Source organism: Ptiloglossa arizonensis, chromosome 13 (genome assembly GCF_051014685.1).
Source record: "Ptiloglossa arizonensis isolate GNS036 chromosome 13, iyPtiAriz1_principal, whole genome shotgun sequence".
Taxonomy (NCBI): Eukaryota; Metazoa; Arthropoda; class Insecta; order Hymenoptera; family Colletidae; genus Ptiloglossa; species Ptiloglossa arizonensis.
This window is the reverse complement of record NC_135060.1, coordinates 12,086,687-12,109,976: the sequence shown is the minus strand read 5'-3', so window position 1 is coordinate 12,109,976 and position 23,290 is coordinate 12,086,687. Positions and strand designations below refer to the sequence as shown.

At 38.9% G+C, this 23,290-nt stretch overlaps 2 protein-coding genes across 4 annotated transcripts; both read left to right on the top strand.

Annotated features, from left to right (window-relative positions):
• Window positions 1-1,103: 1,103 nt before the first annotated feature.
• Window positions 1,104-12,744, top strand: Ubi-p63e (Polyubiquitin-63E). Of its 3 annotated transcripts, XM_076325339.1 has the most exons (4): window positions 1,104-1,226; window positions 1,907-12,025; window positions 12,092-12,253; window positions 12,312-12,744. In XM_076325339.1, the coding sequence occupies exons 2-3, from the start codon at window positions 1,913-1,915 to the stop codon at window positions 12,173-12,175; spliced, it is 10,197 nt and encodes a 3,398-aa protein (XP_076181454.1). In that variant the 5' UTR covers window positions 1,104-1,226; window positions 1,907-1,912; the 3' UTR covers window positions 12,176-12,253; window positions 12,312-12,744. The 3 variants fall into 3 exon arrangements, with proteins under 3 accessions (XP_076181454.1, XP_076181451.1, XP_076181452.1); XM_076325336.1 differs by having other exon boundaries at window positions 1,907-12,253; XM_076325337.1 differs by having other exon boundaries at window positions 1,907-12,744.
• LOC143153669 (uncharacterized) lies at window positions 12,257-12,564 on the top strand. Its single transcript, XM_076325088.1, has 2 exons — window positions 12,257-12,311; window positions 12,362-12,564. Exons 1-2 carry the CDS (start codon window positions 12,257-12,259, stop codon window positions 12,562-12,564), a joined length of 258 nt encoding a protein of 85 aa, XP_076181203.1.
• Window positions 12,745-23,290: the final 10,546 nt, after the last annotated feature.

Below are 23,290 nucleotides of genomic sequence, written 5' to 3'. Positions count from 1 at the left end.
TCGATGTTATTAATAAAACATTAAACTAAAAATGTATATAGCTTACCGTAAGTAAATGCATGTTTTCGAAATTGTCATGTATTTCATATAAAATAATTATACATATAAACAAAAAATTTTAATCTGCTAATAGTTGTAATTAATTTAGTTTTCATTTCATTTTCTTTCGAAGTATTTCTTTTGTAATACCGACAAAATGAAATACATTATGTATTAATAAAACCTAGTCACATTTATTTATAACTGTGGTAAGTAATTTCAGAAATTCTTGAAAAATCGAGTATTGTAAATAAATTAATTATTTGTTTTGAACAAAATATTTAAATTATATTTCACGAAATAGTACACTACAGTGTATAACTATTTATTTTAAATGTTTACTAACATATATAAATTTTAATTAATATTGTTACATTAATTCTTAATTGTTTTTTAAATCGAAGAATTTCTAAAATTGTTGCATTAGTCTAATACACAATGTAACGTATTGTGATTTATATTCCACCCTGCATCGACTGAATTCTTTTTTATGATAATTGTATGTAGTTTCAACTTTTACATACAGTTGACTCTGAAATTGAAAGCGTTTGTTTTGAATCAGATTTTTAACATAACCTATTTGTACTATAATCGTTTAAGTGATAAATTTATTATTTCTTCATTTTCTTGAATCTACATACTTAATAATTACTTAATTTTATATCTAAGTACAAAATATAGACATTAAATGTACTATGAAAAATATCGTAGAAAAACAATGAATCATCATTTTCTTTTGTTTAATAATTTAGATTTCTGTGCGACATCTATTTGTATCAAAATGTGACAGTTCAAAGGAGAAAAGCCCATAAATAAAATTTTTAGTTAAGTAAGGGACACTGTTTTCTAAATAACGATATATTATAATACTTTTGTAAATTATATAAATTTAACAAAGTTTGTTGAATGGAGAAACATTAGCTACTCTTTGATTCAGAAACCAATGGGATGTAGCGACGTCAGACATCCGATGACGCCGAAAATGTAATCCAATAAGCATCTTGGAGGATATCTTCTGACACGTTTGCGCATGATCAGTACAGCTTTCCGTTGATGACATAAAAGGAATGTTCACTTTGTGCTCTGTTCAGTTCTACGAGTTTTTCAGAGAGATTCGAATTGATGAAGTATCTTTGATTAAACTGTATTAATAACTTTTACTGTGTTACAAGATTTTTCTATAAAAGGTAAGAATTTTGACGTTATTTTTCGATGTTATTTAAATTCTCTTATTATTTAAAGCGATCTAAAATTTATTCGAATTTCTACTTGTCTTTCTTACACTTTACACATAATCTTAAAACGGTGTATTAAAAGCGTTAACTTCATTTTTTATAAAAAATGTACAAAACAAAGTAGTCAATAAAACAGTCACGGTCGAACAAGTCTGGCCTTGAGGGCGTTAACCATACGCAATGCTATGAAAACTATTTATGAAACAGTTTTGAAAGATAATTTTAATTATAATTGAAGTACATTTAAATATAGTCCTAGAGATACATTTCAATGACAAGTAAATCTTCTTTCTGGAATAACTAGTAATGTAACTAGAATTCATCTGTACTTTTCTGGTGCGTAGTAACGGAAAACAAAATGGCGGTTATTGATTCATTGATTTGACGCTATTAAGGCGCTGATATTTAGAATATTCCAGATTCCAAAATTGCGTATTTTACCAAACTGTATGAATATACAGAAGATTCGTAAACAATATTTATATAAGTTGTAAAATTTTATTCTATATATCGTGGACATGACAATAAATGCCAAAAATTATTGGTATAGATTATACATAATATAATATATATAGTATAATGGTAAATTATTTCTTATAGATTATGCTAAGTTAGTTTTTATTTTTTCATAGATAAATATGCAAATCTTTGTCAAGACACAGAGAAGCAAGACAATATCCCTCGACGTTGAAGATACTGATACCATTGAAAATGTAAAGGAGCAAATTTATGACACAGAGGGAATTTTGCCAGATCAGCAAAGATTGATCTTTGCCACAAAACAACTTGAAGATGATCGCACTGTGTCCGATTACAATATTCAACAACAGTCGACTTTGGATCTATTATTGCGGCTCTGTGGTGGTATGCAAATATTTGTCAAAACATTAACAGGCAAAACCATCACCCTGGAGGTAGAAGCTTCTGATACGATTGAGAATGTAAAGGCAAAGATTCAAGACAAAGAAGGCATTCCACCGGATCAACAAAGGTTGATCTTTGCTGGTAAACAACTTGAAGATGGACGCACAATTTCAGATTACAGCATTCAAAAAGAGTCGACGCTGCATCTTGTACTTCGACTTCGTGGAGGTATGCAGATCTTCGTTAAAACATTAACAGGCAAAACCATTACTCTGGAGGTAGAAGCTGCTGATACGATTGAGAATGTCAAAGCAAAGATTCAAGACAAAGAAGGCATTCCACCGGATCAACAAAGGTTGATCTTTGCTGGTAAACAACTAGAAGATGGACGCACACTGTCTGATTACAACATTCAAAAGGAGTCGACGCTGCATCTTGTACTGCGACTTCGTGGAGGTATGCAAATCTTCGTGAAGACACTTACCGGAAAAACCGTCACACTGGAGGTAGAAGCATCCGATACGATTGAGAATGTCAAGGCAAAGATTCAAGACAAAGAAGGCATTCCGCCGGATCAACAAAGGTTGATCTTTGCCGGTAAACAACTTGAAGATGGTCGCACATTGTCTGATTACAACATTCAAAAGGAGTCGACGCTGCATCTTGTACTGCGACTTCGTGGGGGAATGCAAATTTTCGTGAAAACGCTTACCGGGAAAACTGTCACTCTGGAGGTAGAAGCGTCTGATACGATTGAGAATGTCAAGGCAAAGATTCAAGACAAAGAAGGCATTCCGCCGGATCAACAAAGGTTGATCTTTGCCGGTAAGCAGCTTGAAGATGGCCGCACACTAGCCGATTACAACATTCAAAAGGAGTCGACGTTGCATCTTGTACTGCGACTTCGTGGAGGTATGCAAATCTTCGTGAAGACACTTACCGGAAAAACCATCACACTGGAGGTAGAAGCATCTGATACGATTGAGAATGTCAAGGCAAAGATTCAAGACAAAGAAGGCATTCCGCCGGATCAACAAAGGTTGATCTTTGCCGGTAAGCAGCTTGAAGATGGCCGCACACTAGCCGATTACAACATTCAAAAGGAGTCGACGCTGCATCTTGTACTGCGACTTCGTGGAGGTATGCAAATCTTCGTGAAGACACTTACCGGAAAAACCGTCACACTGGAGGTAGAAGCATCTGATACGATTGAGAATGTCAAGGCAAAGATTCAAGACAAAGAAGGCATTCCGCCGGATCAACAAAGGTTGATCTTTGCCGGTAAGCAGCTTGAAGATGGCCGCACACTAGCCGATTACAACATTCAAAAGGAGTCGACGTTGCATCTTGTACTGCGACTTCGTGGAGGTATGCAAATCTTCGTGAAGACACTTACCGGAAAAACCATCACACTGGAGGTAGAAGCATCTGATACGATTGAGAATGTCAAGGCAAAGATTCAAGACAAAGAAGGCATTCCGCCGGATCAACAAAGGTTGATCTTTGCCGGTAAGCAGCTTGAAGATGGCCGCACACTAGCCGATTACAACATTCAAAAGGAGTCGACGCTGCATCTTGTACTGCGACTTCGTGGAGGTATGCAAATCTTCGTGAAGACACTTACCGGAAAAACCGTCACACTGGAGGTAGAAGCATCTGATACGATTGAGAATGTCAAGGCAAAGATTCAAGACAAAGAAGGCATTCCGCCGGATCAACAAAGGTTGATCTTTGCCGGTAAGCAGCTTGAAGATGGCCGCACACTAGCCGATTACAACATTCAAAAGGAGTCGACGCTGCATCTTGTACTGCGACTTCGTGGAGGTATGCAAATCTTCGTGAAGACACTTACCGGAAAAACCGTCACACTGGAGGTAGAAGCATCTGATACGATTGAGAATGTCAAGGCAAAGATTCAAGACAAAGAAGGCATTCCGCCGGATCAACAAAGGTTGATCTTTGCCGGTAAGCAGCTTGAAGATGGCCGCACACTAGCCGATTACAACATTCAAAAGGAGTCGACGTTGCATCTTGTACTGCGACTTCGTGGAGGTATGCAAATCTTCGTGAAGACACTTACCGGAAAAACCGTCACACTGGAGGTAGAAGCATCTGATACGATTGAGAATGTCAAGGCAAAGATTCAAGACAAAGAAGGCATTCCGCCGGATCAACAAAGGTTGATCTTTGCCGGTAAACAACTTGAAGATGGTCGCACATTGTCTGATTACAACATTCAAAAGGAGTCGACGCTGCATCTTGTACTTCGACTACGTGGAGGAATGCAGATATTTGTCAAAACATTAACCGGCAAAACAATTACTCTGGAGGTAGAAGCTTCTGATACGATTGAGAATGTCAAAGCGAAGATTCAGGACAAAGAAGGTATTCCGCCGGATCAACAGAGATTGATATTTGCCGGTAAGCAGCTTGAAGATGGCCGCACACTGTCCGATTACAACATTCAAAAGGAGTCGACGCTGCATCTTGTACTGCGACTTCGTGGGGGTATGCAAATTTTCGTGAAAACGCTTACCGGGAAAACCGTCACTCTGGAGGTAGAAGCGTCTGATACGATTGAGAATGTCAAGGCAAAGATTCAAGACAAAGAAGGCATTCCGCCGGATCAACAAAGGTTGATCTTTGCTGGTAAGCAGCTTGAAGACGGCCGCACACTATCCGATTACAACATTCAAAAGGAGTCGACGCTGCATCTTGTATTGCGACTTCGTGGAGGTATGCAAATCTTCGTGAAGACACTTACCGGAAAAACCGTCACACTGGAGGTAGAAGCATCTGATACGATTGAGAATGTCAAGGCAAAGATTCAAGACAAAGAAGGCATTCCGCCGGATCAACAAAGGTTGATCTTTGCCGGTAAACAACTTGAAGATGGTCGCACATTGTCTGATTACAACATTCAAAAGGAGTCGACGCTGCATCTTGTACTTCGACTACGTGGAGGAATGCAGATATTTGTCAAAACATTAACCGGCAAAACAATTACTCTGGAGGTAGAAGCTTCTGATACGATTGAGAATGTCAAAGCGAAGATTCAGGACAAAGAAGGAATTCCGCCGGATCAACAGAGATTGATATTTGCCGGTAAGCAGCTTGAAGATGGCCGCACACTGTCCGATTACAACATTCAAAAGGAGTCGACGCTGCATCTTGTACTGCGACTTCGTGGGGGTATGCAAATTTTCGTGAAAACGCTTACCGGGAAAACCGTCACTCTGGAGGTAGAAGCGTCTGATACGATTGAGAATGTCAAGGCAAAGATTCAAGACAAAGAAGGCATTCCGCCGGATCAACAAAGGTTGATCTTTGCTGGTAAGCAGCTTGAAGACGGCCGCACACTATCCGATTACAACATTCAAAAGGAGTCGACGCTGCATCTTGTATTGCGACTTCGTGGAGGTATGCAAATCTTCGTGAAGACACTTACCGGAAAAACCGTCACACTGGAGGTAGAAGCATCTGATACGATTGAGAATGTCAAGGCAAAGATTCAAGACAAAGAAGGCATTCCGCCGGATCAACAAAGGTTGATCTTTGCCGGTAAGCAGCTTGAAGATGGCCGCACATTATCCGATTACAACATTCAAAAGGAGTCGACGCTGCATCTCGTACTGCGACTTCGTGGAGGTATGCAAATCTTCGTGAAGATGCTCACCGGAAAAACTGTCACACTGGAAGTAGAAGCATCTGATACGGTTGAGAATGTCAAGGCAAAGATTCAAGACAAAGAAGGCATTCCGTCGGATAAACAAAGGTTGATCTTTACCGGTAAGCAGCTTGAAGATGGCCGCACACTATCTGATTACAACATTCGAAAGGCGTCGACGCTGCATCTTGTACTTCGGCTTCGTGGAGGAATGCAAATATTTGTCAAAACATTAACAGGCAAAACCATCACTGTGGAGGTAGAAGCTTCTGATACTATCGAGAACGTTAAGGCAAAAATTCAAGATAAAGAAAACATTCCTCCAGGTCAACAAAGGTTGATCTTTGCCGGTAAGCAGCTTGAAGATGGGCGAACGCTGTCTGATTACAATATTCAAAAGGAATCGACCCTGCATCTTGTACTGCGACTTCGTGGAGGTATGCAGATATTTGTCAAGACATTAACAGGCAAAACCATCACACTGGAGGTAGAAGCTTCTGATACGATTGAGAATGTCAAGGCAAAAATTCAGGACAAAGAAGGTATTCCTCCAGATCAACAAAGGTTGATCTTTGCCGGCAAGCAGCTTGAAGATGGGCGAACGCTATCTGATTACAATATTCAAAAGGAATCGACGCTGCATCTTGTACTGCGACTTCGTGGAGGTATGCAGATATTCGTCAAAACATTAACAGGCAAAACCATCACTTTGGAGGTAGAAGCTTCTGATACTATCGAGAACGTTAAGGCAAAAATTCAAGATAAAGAAAACATTCTTTCAGATCAACAAAGGTTGATCTTTGCCGGTAAGCAGCTTGAAGATGGGCGAACGCTGTCTGATTACAATATTCAAAAGGAATCTACCCTGCATCTTGTACTGCGACTTCGTGGAGGTATGCAGATATTTGTCAAAACATTAACAGGCAAAACCATCACTTTGGAGGTAGAAGCTTCTGATACTATCGAGAACGTTAAGGCAAAAATTCAAGATAAAGAAAACATTCCTCCAGATCAACAAAGGTTGATCTTTGCCGGTAAGCAGCTTGAAGATGGGCGAACGCTGTCTGATTACAATATTCAAAAGGAATCGACCCTGCATCTTGTACTGCGACTTCGTGGAGGTATGCAGATATTTGTCAAGACATTAACAGGCAAAACCATCACACTGGAGGTAGAAGCTTCTGATACGATTGAGAATGTCAAGGCAAAAATTCAGGACAAAGAACGTATTCCTCCAGATCAACAAAGGTTGATCTTTGCCGGCAAGCAGCTTGAAGATGGGCGAACGCTGTCTGATTACAATATTCAAAAGGAATCCACGCTGCATCTTGTACTGCGACTTCGTGGAGGTATGCAGATATTCGTCAAAACATTAACAGGCAAAACCATCACTTTGGAGGTAGAAGCTTCTGATACTATCGAGAACGTTAAGGCAAAAATTCAAGATAAAGAAAACATTCCTCCAGATCAACAAAGGTTGATCTTTGCTGGTAAGCAGCTTGAAGATGGGCGAACGCTGTCTGATTACAATATTCAAAAGGAATCGACCCTGCATCTTGTACTCCGACTTCGTGGAGGTATGCAAATCTTCGTGAAAACATTAACAGGGAAAACCATCACTTTGGAGGTAGAAGCTTCTGATACTATCGAGAACGTTAAGGCAAAAATTCAAGATAAAGAAGGCATTCCTCCAGATCAACAAAGGTTGATCTTTGCCGGTAAGCAGCTTGAAGATGGGCGAACGCTGTCTGATTACAATATTCAAAAGGAATCGACCCTGCATCTTGTACTGCGACTTCGTGGAGGTATGCAGATATTTGTCAAGACATTAACAGGCAAAACCATCACACTGGAGGTAGAAGCTTCAGATACGATTGAGAACGTCAAGGCAAAGATTCAGGACAAAGAAGGTATTCCGCCGGATCAACAAAGGTTGATCTTTGCCGGTAAGCAGCTTGAAGATGGGCGAACGCTGTCTGATTACAATATTCAAAAGGAATCGACCCTGCATCTTGTACTGCGACTTCGTGGAGGTATGCAGATATTTGTCAAGACATTAACAGGCAAAACCATCACACTGGAGGTAGAAGCTTCTGATACGATTGAGAATGTCAAGGCAAAAATTCAGGACAAAGAAGGTATTCCTCCAGATCAACAAAGGTTGATCTTTGCCGGCAAGCAGCTTGAAGATGGGCGAACGCTGTCTGATTACAATATTCAAAAGGAATCGACCCTGCATCTTGTACTGCGACTTCGTGGAGGTATGCAGATATTTGTCAAAACATTAACAGGCAAAACCATCACTTTGGAGGTAGAAGCTTCTGATACTATCGAGAACGTTAAGGCAAAAATTCAAGATAAAGAAGGCATTCCTCCAGATCAACAAAGGTTGATCTTTGCCGGTAAGCAGCTTGAAGATGGGCGAACGCTGTCTGATTACAATATTCAAAAGGAATCGACCCTGCATCTTGTACTGCGACTTCGTGGAGGTATGCAGATATTTGTCAAAACATTAACAGGCAAAACCATCACTTTGGAGGTAGAAGCTTCTGATACTATCGAGAACGTTAAGGCAAAAATTCAAGATAAAGAAGGCATTCCTCCAGATCAACAAAGGTTGATCTTTGCCGGTAAGCAGCTTGAAGATGGGCGAACGCTGTCTGATTACAATATTCAAAAGGAATCGACCCTGCATCTTGTACTGCGACTTCGTGGAGGTATGCAGATATTTGTCAAAACATTAACAGGGAAAACCATCACACTGGAGGTAGAAGCTTCTGATACGATTGAGAATGTCAAGGCAAAAATTCAAGACAAAGAAGGTATTCCTCCAGACCAACAAAGGTTGATCTTTGCCGGCAAGCAGCTTGAAGATGGGCGAATGCTGTCTGATTACAATATTCAAAAGGAATCGACCCTGCATCTTGTACTCCGACTTCGTGGAGGTATGCAAATCTTCGTGAAAACATTAACAGGGAAAACCATCACTTTGGAGGTAGAAGCTTCTGATACTATCGAGAACGTCAAGGCAAAAATTCAAGACAAAGAAGGCATTCCTCCAGATCAACAAAGGTTGATCTTCGCCGGTAAGCAGCTTGAAGATGGCCGCACACTGTCCGATTACAACATTCAAAAGGAGTCGACGCTGCATCTTGTACTGCGACTTCGTGGAGGTATGCAAATCTTCGTGAAGACACTTACCGGAAAAACCGTCACACTGGAGGTAGAAGCATCTGATACGATTGAGAATGTCAAGGCAAAGATTCAAGACAAAGAAGGCATTCCGCCGGATCAACAAAGGTTGATCTTTGCCGGTAAGCAGCTTGAAGATGGCCGCACACTAGCCGATTACAACATTCAAAAGGAGTCGACGCTGCATCTTGTACTTCGACTTCGTGGAGGAATGCAGATATTTGTCAAAACATTAACCGGCAAAACAATTACTCTGGAGGTAGAAGCTTCTGATACGATTGAGAATGTCAAAGCGAAGATTCAGGACAAAGAAGGTATTCCGCCGGATCAACAGAGATTGATCTTTGCCGGTAAGCAGCTTGAAGATGGCCGCACACTAGCCGATTACAACATTCAAAAGGAGTCGACGCTGCATCTTGTACTTCGGCTTCGTGGAGGTATGCAAATCTTCGTGAAGACACTAACCGGGAAAACCGTCACACTGGAGGTAGAAGCATCTGATACGATTGAGAATGTCAAGGCAAAGATTCAAGACAAAGAAGGCATTCCGCCGGATCAACAAAGGTTGATCTTTGCCGGTAAGCAGCTTGAAGATGGCCGCACACTAGCCGATTACAACATTCAAAAGGAGTCGACGCTGCATCTTGTACTTCGACTTCGTGGAGGAATGCAGATATTTGTCAAAACATTAACAGGCAAAACCATCACACTGGAGGTAGAAGCTTCTGATACGATTGAGAATGTCAAGGCAAAAATTCAGGACAAAGAAGGTATTCCTCCAGATCAACAAAGGTTGATCTTTGCCGGCAAGCAGCTTGAAGATGGGCGAACGCTGTCTGATTACAATATTCAAAAGGAATCGACGCTGCATCTTGTACTCCGACTTCGTGGAGGTATGCAAATCTTCGTGAAAACATTAACAGGGAAAACCATCACTTTGGAGGTAGAAGCTTCTGATACTATCGAGAACGTCAAGGCAAAAATTCAAGACAAAGAAGGCATTCCTCCAGATCAACAAAGGTTGATCTTCGCCGGTAAGCAGCTTGAAGATGGCCGCACACTGTCCGATTACAACATTCAAAAGGAGTCGACGCTGCATCTTGTACTTCGGCTTCGTGGAGGAATGCAGATATTTGTCAAAACATTAACCGGCAAAACAATTACTCTGGAGGTAGAAGCTTCTGATACGATTGAGAATGTCAAAGCGAAGATTCAGGACAAAGAAGGTATTCCGCCGGATCAACAGAGATTGATCTTTGCCGGTAAGCAGCTTGAAGATGGCCGCACACTAGCCGATTACAACATTCAAAAGGAGTCGACGCTGCATCTTGTACTTCGGCTTCGTGGAGGTATGCAAATCTTCGTGAAGACGCTAACCGGGAAAACCGTCACACTGGAGGTAGAAGCATCTGATACGATTGAGAATGTCAAAGCAAAGATTCAAGACAAAGAAGGCATTCCGCCGGATCAACAAAGGTTGATCTTTGCCGGTAAGCAGCTTGAAGATGGCCGCACACTCTCTGATTACAACATTCAAAAGGAGTCGACGCTGCATCTTGTACTGCGACTTCGTGGAGGTATGCAGATATTTGTCAAAACATTAACAGGCAAAACCATCACTTTGGAAGTAGAAGCTTCTGATACTATCGAGAACGTTAAGGCAAAAATTCAAGATAAAGAAGGCATTCCTCCAGATCAACAAAGGTTGATCTTTGCCGGTAAGCAGCTTGAAGATGGGCGAACGCTGTCTGATTACAACATTCAAAAGGAGTCGACGCTGCATCTTGTACTGCGACTTCGTGGAGGTATGCAGATATTTGTCAAAACATTAACAGGCAAAACCATCACTTTGGAGGTAGAAGCTTCTGATACTATCGAGAACGTCAAGGCAAAAATTCTAGACAAGGAAGGCATTCCTCCAGATCAACAAAGGTTGATCTTTGCCGGTAAGCAGCTTGAAGATGGCCGCACACTCTCTGATTACAACATTCAAAAGGAGTCGACGCTGCATCTTGTACTGCGACTTCGTGGGGGTATGCAAATCTTCGTGAAGACGCTTACCGGGAAAACCATTACATTGGAGGTAGAAGCTTCTGATACTATCGAGAACGTCAAGGCAAAAATTCAAGACAAAGAAGGCATTCCGCCGGATCAACAAAGGTTGATCTTTGCCGGTAAGCAGCTTGAAGATGGCCGCACACTCTCTGATTACAACATTCAAAAGGAGTCGACGCTGCATCTTGTACTGCGACTTCGTGGGGGTATGCAAATCTTCGTGAAGACGCTTACCGGAAAAACCGTCACACTGGAGGTTGAAGCATCTGATACGATTGAGAACGTCAAGGCAAAGATTCAAGACAAAGAAGGCATTCCGCCGGATCAACAAAGGTTGATCTTTGCCGGTAAGCAGCTTGAAGATGGCCGCACACTGGCCGATTACAACATTCAAAAGGAGTCGACGCTGCATCTTGTTCTGCGACTTCGTGGAGGTATGCAAATCTTCGTGAAGACGCTTACCGGGAAAACCGTCACTCTGGAGGTTGAGGCTTCTGATACGATTGAGAATGTCAAGGCAAAAATTCAAGACAAAGAAGGTATTCCGCCGGATCAACAAAGATTGATCTTTGCCGGTAAGCAGCTTGAAGATGGGCGGACACTGTCTGATTACAATATTCAAAAGGAATCGACGCTGCATCTTGTTCTGCGACTTCGTGGAGGTATGCAGATATTCGTCAAAACATTAACTGGCAAGACAATTACTCTGGAGGTTGAAGCTTCTGATACGATTGAGAATGTCAAGGCAAAGATTCAGGACAAAGAACGTATTCCGCCGGATCAACAAAGATTGATCTTTGCCGGAAAGCAGCTTGAAGATGGCCGCACACTATCCGATTACAACATTCAAAAGGAGTCGACGATGCATCTTGTACTGCGACTTCGTGGGGGTATGCAAATCTTCGTGAGGATGCTCACCGGAAGAACCATCACACTGGAAGTAGAAGAATCTGATACGGTTAAGAATGTCAAGGTAAAGATTCAGGACAAAGAAGGTTTTCCGCCGGATAAACAAAGGTTGGTCTTTGCCGGTAAGCAGCTTGATGATGGGCGGACGCTGTCTGATTACAATATTCAAAAGGAGTCGACGTTGGATGTTGTACTACGACGTCTTGGTGGCTAGCAGATATTCGTTGAAACTTTGGCAGGAAAAACCATCACTTTGGAAGTTGAACCGTCTGATACTATCGCGCACGTCAAGGTAATGATTCAGGAGAAAGAAAATGTTTCATCAGATCAACGAAAGCTGATTTTTGCAGGTAAACAACTGGAAGATGGGTGTACATTATCCGATTAAAATACTCAAAAGGAGTCGACACTTCATCTTTGTTGTCAAAAGCTGGCATTTTTTATTGTGAATCTTTGGATTTCATTGGAAATGTCGGGGAACCATTTCAGGACAAGGAAGGATTACCTCCATACCTGAATTTATTGAACTTTGCCGATAAAAAACTTGAAGAACTCTGCACACTTAGATTATACTATTCAGCAGGAATAGTACTCTTCATTTAGTTATCTGCTTTAGTGGCTATTTATGATTCCTGATCTTGATCTCGTTTTAAGACATACATTTGTATGACAAATAGAAATAAATTTTTTTAATTTTATTCTTAATAGCGACTGGTCATGTGATATTGATGTTAATGGCATAAAGTAGTAAATAAATTGATGCATTGAGGAATGTGATCTGTATATATTTTGTAAGTTTCTTCTTCCTTTCTCATCCTTTACAAATTAAGTATTGTCGTTTTTCATAATTTAGAGCTCCGTTGTTAAATATGAAACAGAATTTTGTTATTAATGTCTAGTCTGATCTGTTATGTGTATACATAGTTTTCAAATGAAAAGTTTTATCGTTTTACTAGTAGTCGATATTTAATTGCGGATGTTACTGGTAGATGGCGTATGTAGGGAGTGAAACGTAAATTTCTCTCTTGAAGTGATCCTAATTGTCTATTTTGTCGTGAAATGTAACGGATACACGATGCGTTATACTTGTATACAATATATGGAAGGAAATGTTCAAGAACTACATTTTTATTTATAATTTAGTAATTTTTAATTACTTTTTGTATTTATAAAAGGTATTTTCGTGAATAAACGTTGAATCGCTGATATTGGAGCACCTTGGAATGGTGTACTCAACGCAACTTACCAACGCAAGATGGTAAGTAAATTTGAACGTACATTTATTAACGAATATATTATTATTATAATTATTATATTAGGAAGTGTGATACTGAATTTGAACGAGATACTATTCTGATATTACATTCGAAGAAATTAAATATTGTCCAGTAGTATAAAAGAAGTCTTACGATCGTAAAAATGAACCTAGTAACGCTAACAGAACGATGTGTAACTAACATTACATTCGGTCTTACAAAACAATCAATATTATATGGAGAGTTACAGTGAACGTATGCTATAAAAATTTATAGCCAAGATACGTCCAAATTTATTTGATCGTGTCGATGTTTTGCTGGTATTATTTCGTAAGTGTTGAACTTGAATGCCTCGCTGTATTTTATATAAATTGAACGAAATTAAACAGGGTGATGCGTAATCGCCAGTGGCACTGCCGACGTACGGTCAGTCTACAATTATTTATACTTCAGCTGCTCCGATGCATGCACGCGGCAATTCGATTAAAATTTTCACGCGCTGACGAGACGTGAACGAATTTCCGAGCGTTTCAACACCGGCCGGTAGTTTAATACCACTGTCGAAATTATGAGAATTACCGTTAAATTTTCGTGTACTCAAAATGTTCGTACATGTCGGCGAGTGGACTTTGTACATCATATCACGTGACTGTTAGCGATCGCTCAAGGATGCTTCTCATCGGCTCTTCCCGGTAGAAGAAAAAATCTTATTGCCACGCTCATCGAGTTGGTGCGCAAACTATTATTATAGGAACATTTCGGTAGTCCGAACGATTGAAAATTAATCATTTTGCGAAAGACCCACGAATGTGATTAAATATAAAATTATTTCAGTGCACTGACTGCGACTCGTGTAGTGAAAGGTAGCTTGAAAATCTTCGCCGCGCAATATATCGTACGAATACTCAATTTTTATCTATAAAAGAGAATAAGCGAATCCAACGTTTTTCTCGGGTACCGATAAACCCCGTACGATATAATACTACGTCTTTGTCAGTATTTCGATCGTAATAAATTTCACAGATATTACATTCTTATCGATTACTTCCGTAAAGTACGTAAAATTTGATTCACAGTGAATCGTAAAGGTACTGAATTTCTGTCGAGATGCCTGGAGATTCGTGAATCGCGTAGTTTTACATTTTTTACAGTATTCGAATTACAATAACTTATAAAAATAGTAATCTTCTATTGGGATGTCTGAAAATCTATGGATCACGTAGCGAGGGGTGTTCGCCCGACAGTGATGTTTAAACATCTAGTACCACGTTTTTGATAATAATCATTTTAATCATAGTTGATCATAAAAACACTAAATTTTTGTCACGATTTGTGAAAATTGTTCAATTACCCAATATTACTTTTTTTACCTAGGAAAGAGCAGGGTCAGTAGTAACAATTTTGGAACATATTTACACAAAAGTTATTGAATTTGTAACAAAAATTCTTGTACAAACATGTTACCTAATTATCCGACTTTCCCGAGCCACAGCAATTTCGCTGTCAAGTAATATCTAAAGTATTAATAAAAAATGGCAAGCAGAGAAAATGTTACAACTGTTCCAGACGTCGAGTCGCAAGTTTAATTTGATAAAATCGAGATATTTATTCAGCTAAATCGTAATTAATTAGAAATTAAAAATTTTCGTTTCTTTCTACCTCTAGTTGAAACCTGACGTGAAAAAGTTTTACGAAACGTTCTCATAAATTCAAGGTCGAATTCTTTACATGGATTTGTCTCTCCAATTTTTGTCAATAAAGGTTTGTCTTTTCTGCTCTTCGTTAAAAATTCTGTTCCAAGCCCTTTTTACTCTTTTCGAGTAAAAGTTCAAACGTTACAATCGCCCCCGATCGTACTCGTGACTGTGATTAAATACTTTTATCAATAACGTGTTCATGAATGCTAAGTGACGATCGGCATTTCTTTAAGAAAGCAAGCTTTTAAATACAATTTTAAAGTAACAAGGAAAGTTAACTTTTGGGCACCGCGGAGCTCTTTTTTCCATTATACGGATCTCTATTTTGCATCTTAATAAACACGACAGACGAGCGTATTTCAAATGTCATTTTACACTATGTACCTGAAAACTTGTATCAATATTGTAGGAATTATCGGTGGTGGTCGTTATGAAATAAAGGTGAATAAAGTTTTAAGATATACGCGTATCGAATGTGGTGGTAGTAGGAACATTAACAAAGCACACAAATAATAACTACACCGACTACGCTAGTCTTATTTTACGCGACACGACTTATGTCATCCCATAAGTAATGTCGTTTCTTGACGGTGGCTTTCGATGAAAAAAATTACTACTCGCATTTATTTTCAATCATTGATATATTTCGATTACCTTCTCCCATCTATCGGTCGATTATCTTGTTCCATTTTCGAAAAACTTCTGGAATTTTGAATCGAAATACTCATTTAGTACTGATTTTACATTCTCGCTATTGTTGAAATTTGTTCCACTTGAAAAATATAATGGTAATCGTAAATAGATGGTAATCGCTTGGGACAAGATCCGGAGAGTATGGTGGGTATGGTAGAAGTTCTCAATTGAAATTTATAATTGTTTCTACCGTTATCCTTGCTGTGCGTGGCCTAGCGTTATCGCGGTGGAATAGAACACCTTTGCGATTCACCAACGATGGTAATTTTTCCACTAACGTTGCTCGAAGACGTTCAAGTTTCACGGTCCGATTTTGCTCGAAAAGCTCGAAACGAATAATTCCTTTAATATCCCACCACACGCGCGACAACATTTTTCGGGGACGAAGCCCTGATTTTAGCCACTGTAAAGATGATCGACATTCGTGTTTCTATTGAAAGAATACAAACATTAAGAAAAAGTAGTAAAATATTTCCTTTACGAATACTTTGTTTTGCAAATGAAAGAAAAGCAGCATTTCCTTTACAAGTATCTTACCTTACAAAATAAAAAAGCAGTATCTCTGTTAAAAATACTCGATCGAAAAGCTACTCCTCCCCTCCTACTGACCTCTCTTTCTCTGAGAAATTTCGATAGCAAGGTGATAGCCATTGACGTTTTTCTTTGGGATTGCAGTACAAGACCCACGTAATTCGATCGAAATCGTATTAATCTAAAATCGAAATAATTTTTCGTTTACTTGGCAATTAACGCCAGTCGAAGAATCGTAGGTTTCGATGTTATCCTTTTCACCGTTTAAACTCGTTGGGTGATTTGCAACAAGCACTCGATTCTAATTAATTTTCCCAGTTTCGATACTTTTCCCAATTGTATCAAATGTCTACCAACGGTACTGCTGCTACTGTTGCTAATCTCTCAGCAATTTGATCGGTAGTTAATTGTGGTTCTAACTCGATTAAAGCTCTCAATGACTCAGGATTGAACGCTGTTGGTCTACCGTATCTCGGTTCGTTGGAAAGGTCAAAATCACCTTTACGAAATTTGGAAAATCGTCTTTGACACATTCTCAAATTCAAAACACGTTCACTGTACACTTGAGAAACGTTATCAACCGTATCGGTAGTTGCACTACCTTTTTCGAATTCGTGTAGCGTACAATGCCGCAAATGAAGTTCGCACGCGCTCGTTTGAACATTTTTTTTCCAGCAAAATATATCGATCGAACTGCATCGAACGCAACCGATAAACCGTCCAGAGAGCACTCTTTAAGCTACGTAGAAAGAAGTTTCTATAAACGTATCGCCGTGGTGCGATTCGAGTGTTCGTTTAAAGTACGATACGAGACATTACTTATGGGATATTAGGGTGTTACTACCTAATATTTCGAGATATCTGTGTTACTACCGCCTCGGTGTTACAACATCTCCTCTGGACATTGCTCTCCGTGAATAATCCAAACGTCGATCGTAACCGGATCGTAATTCGATCGAAATCGTATTAATCCAGAATCGAAATCATTTTTCGTTCACTTGGCAATTAACGTCAGTCGAGGAATCGTAGCTTTCGATGTTACTCTTTTCACCGTTTAATCGCGTTGGGTGATTCGCAACGAGCACTCAATTCTAATTAATTTACCCCGATCGGGCAGAGGAGAGGACTCTACGAACGCGCCTAAGTAACTATAGCATTTCTATCGAAGAAAGTTTTCTCTTCGGACTCGTGGTTCGCGCTCGCATCTCGTAACGCGATGTTAACGCACACCGTGCAGGGAATCGCGGTGAAAATTTCTGCGCGGGACGTTCGCCATTTTTCTTTCTCTTCGACCCCGATTTACATTATCTCCGTCTCTCGGGGGTGTCTTGACAATTTACTGATAATCCACATCGCGTTCCCCGATGCCGTGAAACTGTCGAGGAAACAACGCTTGTCCGCTTTCGGTGCAATTTACTCGATGATAAGCCGTGCAATTAACGCGCGCGTAGACCGGAGTGAACTTTTCATTAAATCGCCTCGTTCGTGCGATTAACTTAAACGTAATTAACATTTTAGTACCAACGGACCTCGAAGTGGATTCGAAGAATACGAGTCATCGAGAAACATCGTTTTCGATGCTGAGAATCGATTTTCGGGGTGCATCGATTTCCCGAGACGCGTATTTCGTTACTCTTGTCGTCGCGTCAGGATAAACCCAATGAAAGAACGTTCAAGGAATCCACTTCCGTTTGGTCCCTGTTACGGTCCACTCGGAACAATCGTGAAGACGTTTTTCGGATCCTGTGGCTCGAAAGGATTGCCACAGTTTGGAAAAATTGGGAAAATATTTCCTCCCTGTTTACATTTTCTCGCTACGCGTCTCGAGTTTCGAAGTTACCGAGTATTAAGGTAACGTTCGAAAAATTAACAACGTTACAGGACTTTGAACTCGAGCTGAAAATACCGACGACGAATAATTTTAAAGATTGTAAGAAAAAAAAGAAGAATGGAGAACAAACGAAAATACCAACGCGATCGAAGATCGTGGTCGACGAACAATATTGATTCTATTCTCGCGATTGGAAAAGTAAAGAGAGCCGCGATACTCTGGAAAGAATTTACAATGCACGAGAAACATCGAATCTGGTTCGCGTATAGTTAAAAATCTCAACGGAACTGTACTCGGGGCCAGTGTGCTCCGAAAAACAATAATAATTTCTCGCGTCTAATAAATTTCTCAGAGAAAGAGAGGTGAGTAGGAGGAGAGGAGTAGCTTTTTCATCGAGTATTTTTAATAGAGATACTGTTTTTTTATTTTGCAAGGTAACGTACTTGTAAAGGAAATGCTGCTTTTTTTTATTCGTAAAAGAAAGTATTTGTAAAAGAAATACTACTTTTTCTTAATGTTTGTATGTTTTCAATGGAAACACGAATATCGAGTAATTGTCCGATTGAAAAGTCTAATTACAACTGAACTTTCTTCGTCAGACCTGTAAACATTCTCAAATTTGTCAAATCGTGAACGCATCACGATTTTCTCTAAGGGAAGGAATAAATTTAAAACACGTTTGTCGAGGTAAATAAGGCTGTAATATAATTAAACGATACACGAACTCGAATTATTTACGCAAAATTGTAATTTAATCCGGGATGCGATATTTTGTGTACAAGAAGACATCGCGATGGGTAAATTCTGAAATTAAAGTAACACGTTTTACACACTGCTTTCATATAATGATAAACTCATTGACGACGGAGTCATCCAAGAATGATTCGATAGTTGATTACATATTTTGATTAACGATTTAATAAATTTCACTCAATAATTTATCTCAGAGTTTTTCTTCCAATCGATGTAATTTCCATTACAGTAATTTTCTTCAATAATACAATTGTTTGGTATTGACGCGTACTATATTTATTCTGTTAATTTTTCAAAGAATGAAAAGTCGAGTTGTACTTAAAGGAAAAATGAAATGAAAAAGAATGAAAGGATACTGGGTCGTTGGAAACAATATCTCTAATCACTTTTTTTAATTTAGGTTTTCAGCTCGATCTTTTCGTGTTCGTTGCCCTAACTCGTTCAAGTGGCCAGGTGCAACTTGCTCGAGCGAAGGCAATGGACACGATGATTCAATCCGTAAGATTTACAATAATAATATACACGAATGGTTGACGCTGGTGTATCGTGTACGACATACTTTCCACGTATGTGTGTGTGTGTCTGTGGGTGGTTAGATTCTAGAATTTCGTCGTTTCGAAAATACATCAAAGAGTCTACAAATTAAAGAAAATACCCTGCAACGTCATATTATTAAATTATAGTAACTACATTAACTCAACTTTTGCTAATATATTCGCGTGACGATTGTTCACGTTGGTGCATACATACGTATTATATTTCTTTTCATACGAAATAACAATGGTATACATTTTATAAAGTATAAGTCACTGGCTTCTAGAACGAACGCGTACAATTTACATTTTATCAACAAGTTTTTTCTCCCTTGAACAGCTACGCAAAAAATTCCTACGCTCATTATACATATGCGCAATGGTCGCCAGCCTCTGTCAGACAATTTCAGGAAATTGGTACGTACCCTTAGAGTGTGTACGTTGTGTGATAAGCTCGAGTGTCAGAGGCGTCCTGGGGCCGGGACATCTCTAGGTTAGGCTCGTTGCACTCGGGTGTTATGCGTGAGAATCGTGGAGTGGTTGTATTTGAGAGAATGTGTTCTGCCATGTTTTAAATATAGAGCTAGGTAGGTAGCTAACTTACCTTTGCTATACGTGTTAAAAATAATTAGATAGGAGTCAGGGTGGGTCGTTGCATTCTTAATTCGGGTTGGCGCGTTTTTGCGTAAGGTACTTGCACCTGTAGGGCAATTTGAAAAATTGATCGTCAAGCTGGAATGAATCGTTCACTTCTGACGTTCTTTTCTATTCTTTGGATTCATCACACGTGCATTGCACGATCAACGATTCTTGGAATGGTTTATTACACGCGTGCTGCACCAAATCTTGGCTCTAGGAGCTTCAGATCAGTCTATACAAAGAGACGAGATACCAATGTTTACATCAACGCGTGATCAGTTAAATGGTCTGTAGCTATCGGTCTATTTTCTTGAACTCCAGAAACGAGTTCGATTTCCCTCAAGTTGCTCGGTTTAGTTCTTCTTTTTAACCAACCAAACATTATTCGGTTAACGGTAGTCGTAACAGTAGTTGAAATAGTCATTGAAAATGAATTTTTAATGGAAAAAAAATTAGTTTCTCTAACTTGTTTCGTTCAATTCGGTTATTATCCTATATTTATCTTATGTTTCTTTAAGCGATTGTTCGAACACAGTTTCTTTATTACTCGGACGTTATTCGGTCGATGTGGTCGTAGTGGTGGTAGTTTAAACGATGATTAAAAATAAACTTAACGAAAAGAAATTATTTTGTCTAACTTGTTTCAGGTGTTCCGTTATTATCCTATATTTATCTTATATTTCTTTAAGCAATTGTTCGAACACAGTTTCTTTATTACTCGGACGTTATTCGGTCGATGTGGTCGCAGTGGTGGTAGTTTAAACGGTGATTAAAAATAAACTTAACGAAAAGAAATTATTTTGTCTAACTTGTTTCAGGTGTTCCGTTATTATCCTATATTTATCTTATGTTTCTTTAAGAAGTGATCGTTCGTAAACATAGTTTCTTTATTATGTGTGTCGTTGATTATATCTCTCGTTTGATTGTAAGTCGAATAATTTGAATTACAAACGAAAAACAACGAAATTTAGAAACAATGTTCTACGTAATCATTGGGTTCGAGTATGTGAAATCGATCCAGATCACGCACTCATCACGTGCAGTCGTCGTATTCGGTATCTCGTCTCGTTGGACAAACTATGGACAAATTGTCTCAAGAGAGGGCTGCGACAACTGACTCTCCATCTTCGTATTTCTATACGACGATGGAATATTACTGTTACGTTTTTGTCACTGTATTCGTTTGTAATGACAAAGTAGTTAGTACATTTCTCGACTGTCACGATGCATTATATAATACATGTGACATTAAGCATTATACATGCTGCGAATCGATCGCGATTAAAATAATCGTTGCAAATGACGAAGCACCTTTGCTCATTTTTATCGAGAATTTTTCCGTTTCGTATTCGATAAATTTTTACGGAAAATATTTCGATTTCGTATTTCGTAAATTAGCGTAGCGGATAACGAAATACCATTCGCAATTTTTATTTCACAATTAGTGAATTAATCTTGCGAATAAGGAACCGGTCTTGTGTTATCGAGAATTTGTTCATTTTGCATTTAATTTCGAATTCGTGTCTCGAAGACGGAAAGGGGACTATTCTTGTGCACGTCGCCATACGTGAATATTCATAAATAATAGGATTTCTCGTACATTTGCGAAAGTAGCAATTATTCTTACGCGTCGTTTGTAAAACGAGAAACGAAGTATTAAAATAACGCGAGTTAATAATTGAATCGGTCTTTCATCGCGGTTTTTGTGCATTTAGAGATTTAGCCGTATTATAAATAATGAAGTTCGATTAATTCATTTCGTACACGCGGTAGAGCGCGAGCGAGCTTTCCCACTCCGATGCATTCAGAGCACGATGCGTGAAGGAGTGGGAGGGTCCCCACCGTGCTACCTTCTCCCAATCCTTTCAGTCAGCGATTTAGGGAATGAAATTTCCCCACACAGCTCGTGACCAACAATTACGTATAGTTATTGTTTCATACATTTATTTTATACGCGACATTCGTTTTTATACATTTACTCGGTCATTTCTAGATCAATATTGGATGTACGAATCGTTAATAACGTTTCGATACATTGGAACACGAGTCGGGTGTTTTTATTTTACAATGTTTTTCGCTCCGATATCGAAGTTACCTTCGATGACAATCTTTTTAAATATCATCTGGAATCGATCTGTATTCCAAACTACTATTATACACGTACATATATCTTCGACGAGGAAAATCAAAAATGAAGTCTTCGAATGATCGAAGACTTAATAATAAAATACTTGGACGGGACGGTTTGATTAAAAATTGAAAAATATATTTTTGCGGACGTTGTTGGACGAACACGAATTCGTATAACTATTGTATACGTATAAACAGGCCTGTAGCGTTTTATATTTGAATATCTTTTATATTTAATACCTTCTCCGAGAAGAATCTTGAAAATTCCGTGATTTTTAGCTTTTTGAAACGGAATGTCTCTTTGAGGCAAAAATAGTATCTTTTTCTTTATCCGTGCGATAATTAAACGTCGAAGATATTTTCAAAGCGTAGAAACGGCAAATACGATCGGCACGTTGCAATTCTCAACGCGGAGAATCGTCTCCGTGAAACGCGTAAAAAGATCTCCTCCCTCGAGACTTCTTTGTCGACGAAGTTTCTTTATTTCGGACGTCGATCGTCCATATTCGATCGTACGAGTGTATTCTTAACGAGGTTACTTTATTTTAGAAGTCGTATTTGATCGTACAAGTCTACCCAAGTTATTTCATCGTACCGGTCGATTGCCGGTATTCGATCGTACAGGTGTACCGTGGAGTTACTTTATTTTACAAATCGATCGTCGACGATTTCCAAAAATAGGATCGAATCCACCTTCGAACGGAGAGATTCTTCTCCCGATCTTTTATTTTTAATAACGAAAATAATACATTAATCGATGAAACAATTCATGATTTCATAATCAATTTCTTAACTATTAACCTTCAAATTTAAAAATACATAATTTATTATAAATCTTAATCTATTCCAAAAAACGATTTTACTCGAGAAACCATAAAAATATCGGTATACTGTATTTCTTGTCAGCTATACGATCAGGAATAATCGGCTCCTCCTTAAGAATACTCGTTCGAATAGAATTAAGAAGTCCGGGAGCATGAATTAACAATTTATAACTCAATTGTAACATCTCGTGCTTTTGTAATAATTTTCTTTATAGTTATACCGTTCATAATTGTAGGATTTGGAAATTGAATAATCTCGTTAATAATCCACGAATAAGTAATACAAGATTCTGATTAATTCCGCCTTCACTATTACTTTTATTCTCAGGATATTACTATTTCCTATATATATATTTTCATCAATAAATCATCATGCAAAGAAACATTCAAATCTAAATATGTCAGTATATCTAAACTATATCAGTATCAAATTGCAGCGGTA

Bases quoted from the DNA above. Each gene is read 5' to 3' on its own strand.
- Ubi-p63e (XM_076325336.1), top strand. From the start codon at position 1,913: ATGCAAATCTTTGTCAAGACACAGAGAAGCAAGACAATATCCCTCGAC.
- LOC143153669 (XM_076325088.1), top strand. From the start codon at position 12,257: ATGATTCAGGAGAAAGAAAATGTTTCATCAGATCAACGAAAGCTGATT. The intron at 12,312-12,361 runs GTAAACAACTGG...AATACTCAAAAG, and splicing joins ACGAAAGCTGATTTTTGCAG to GAGTCGACACTTCATCTTTG.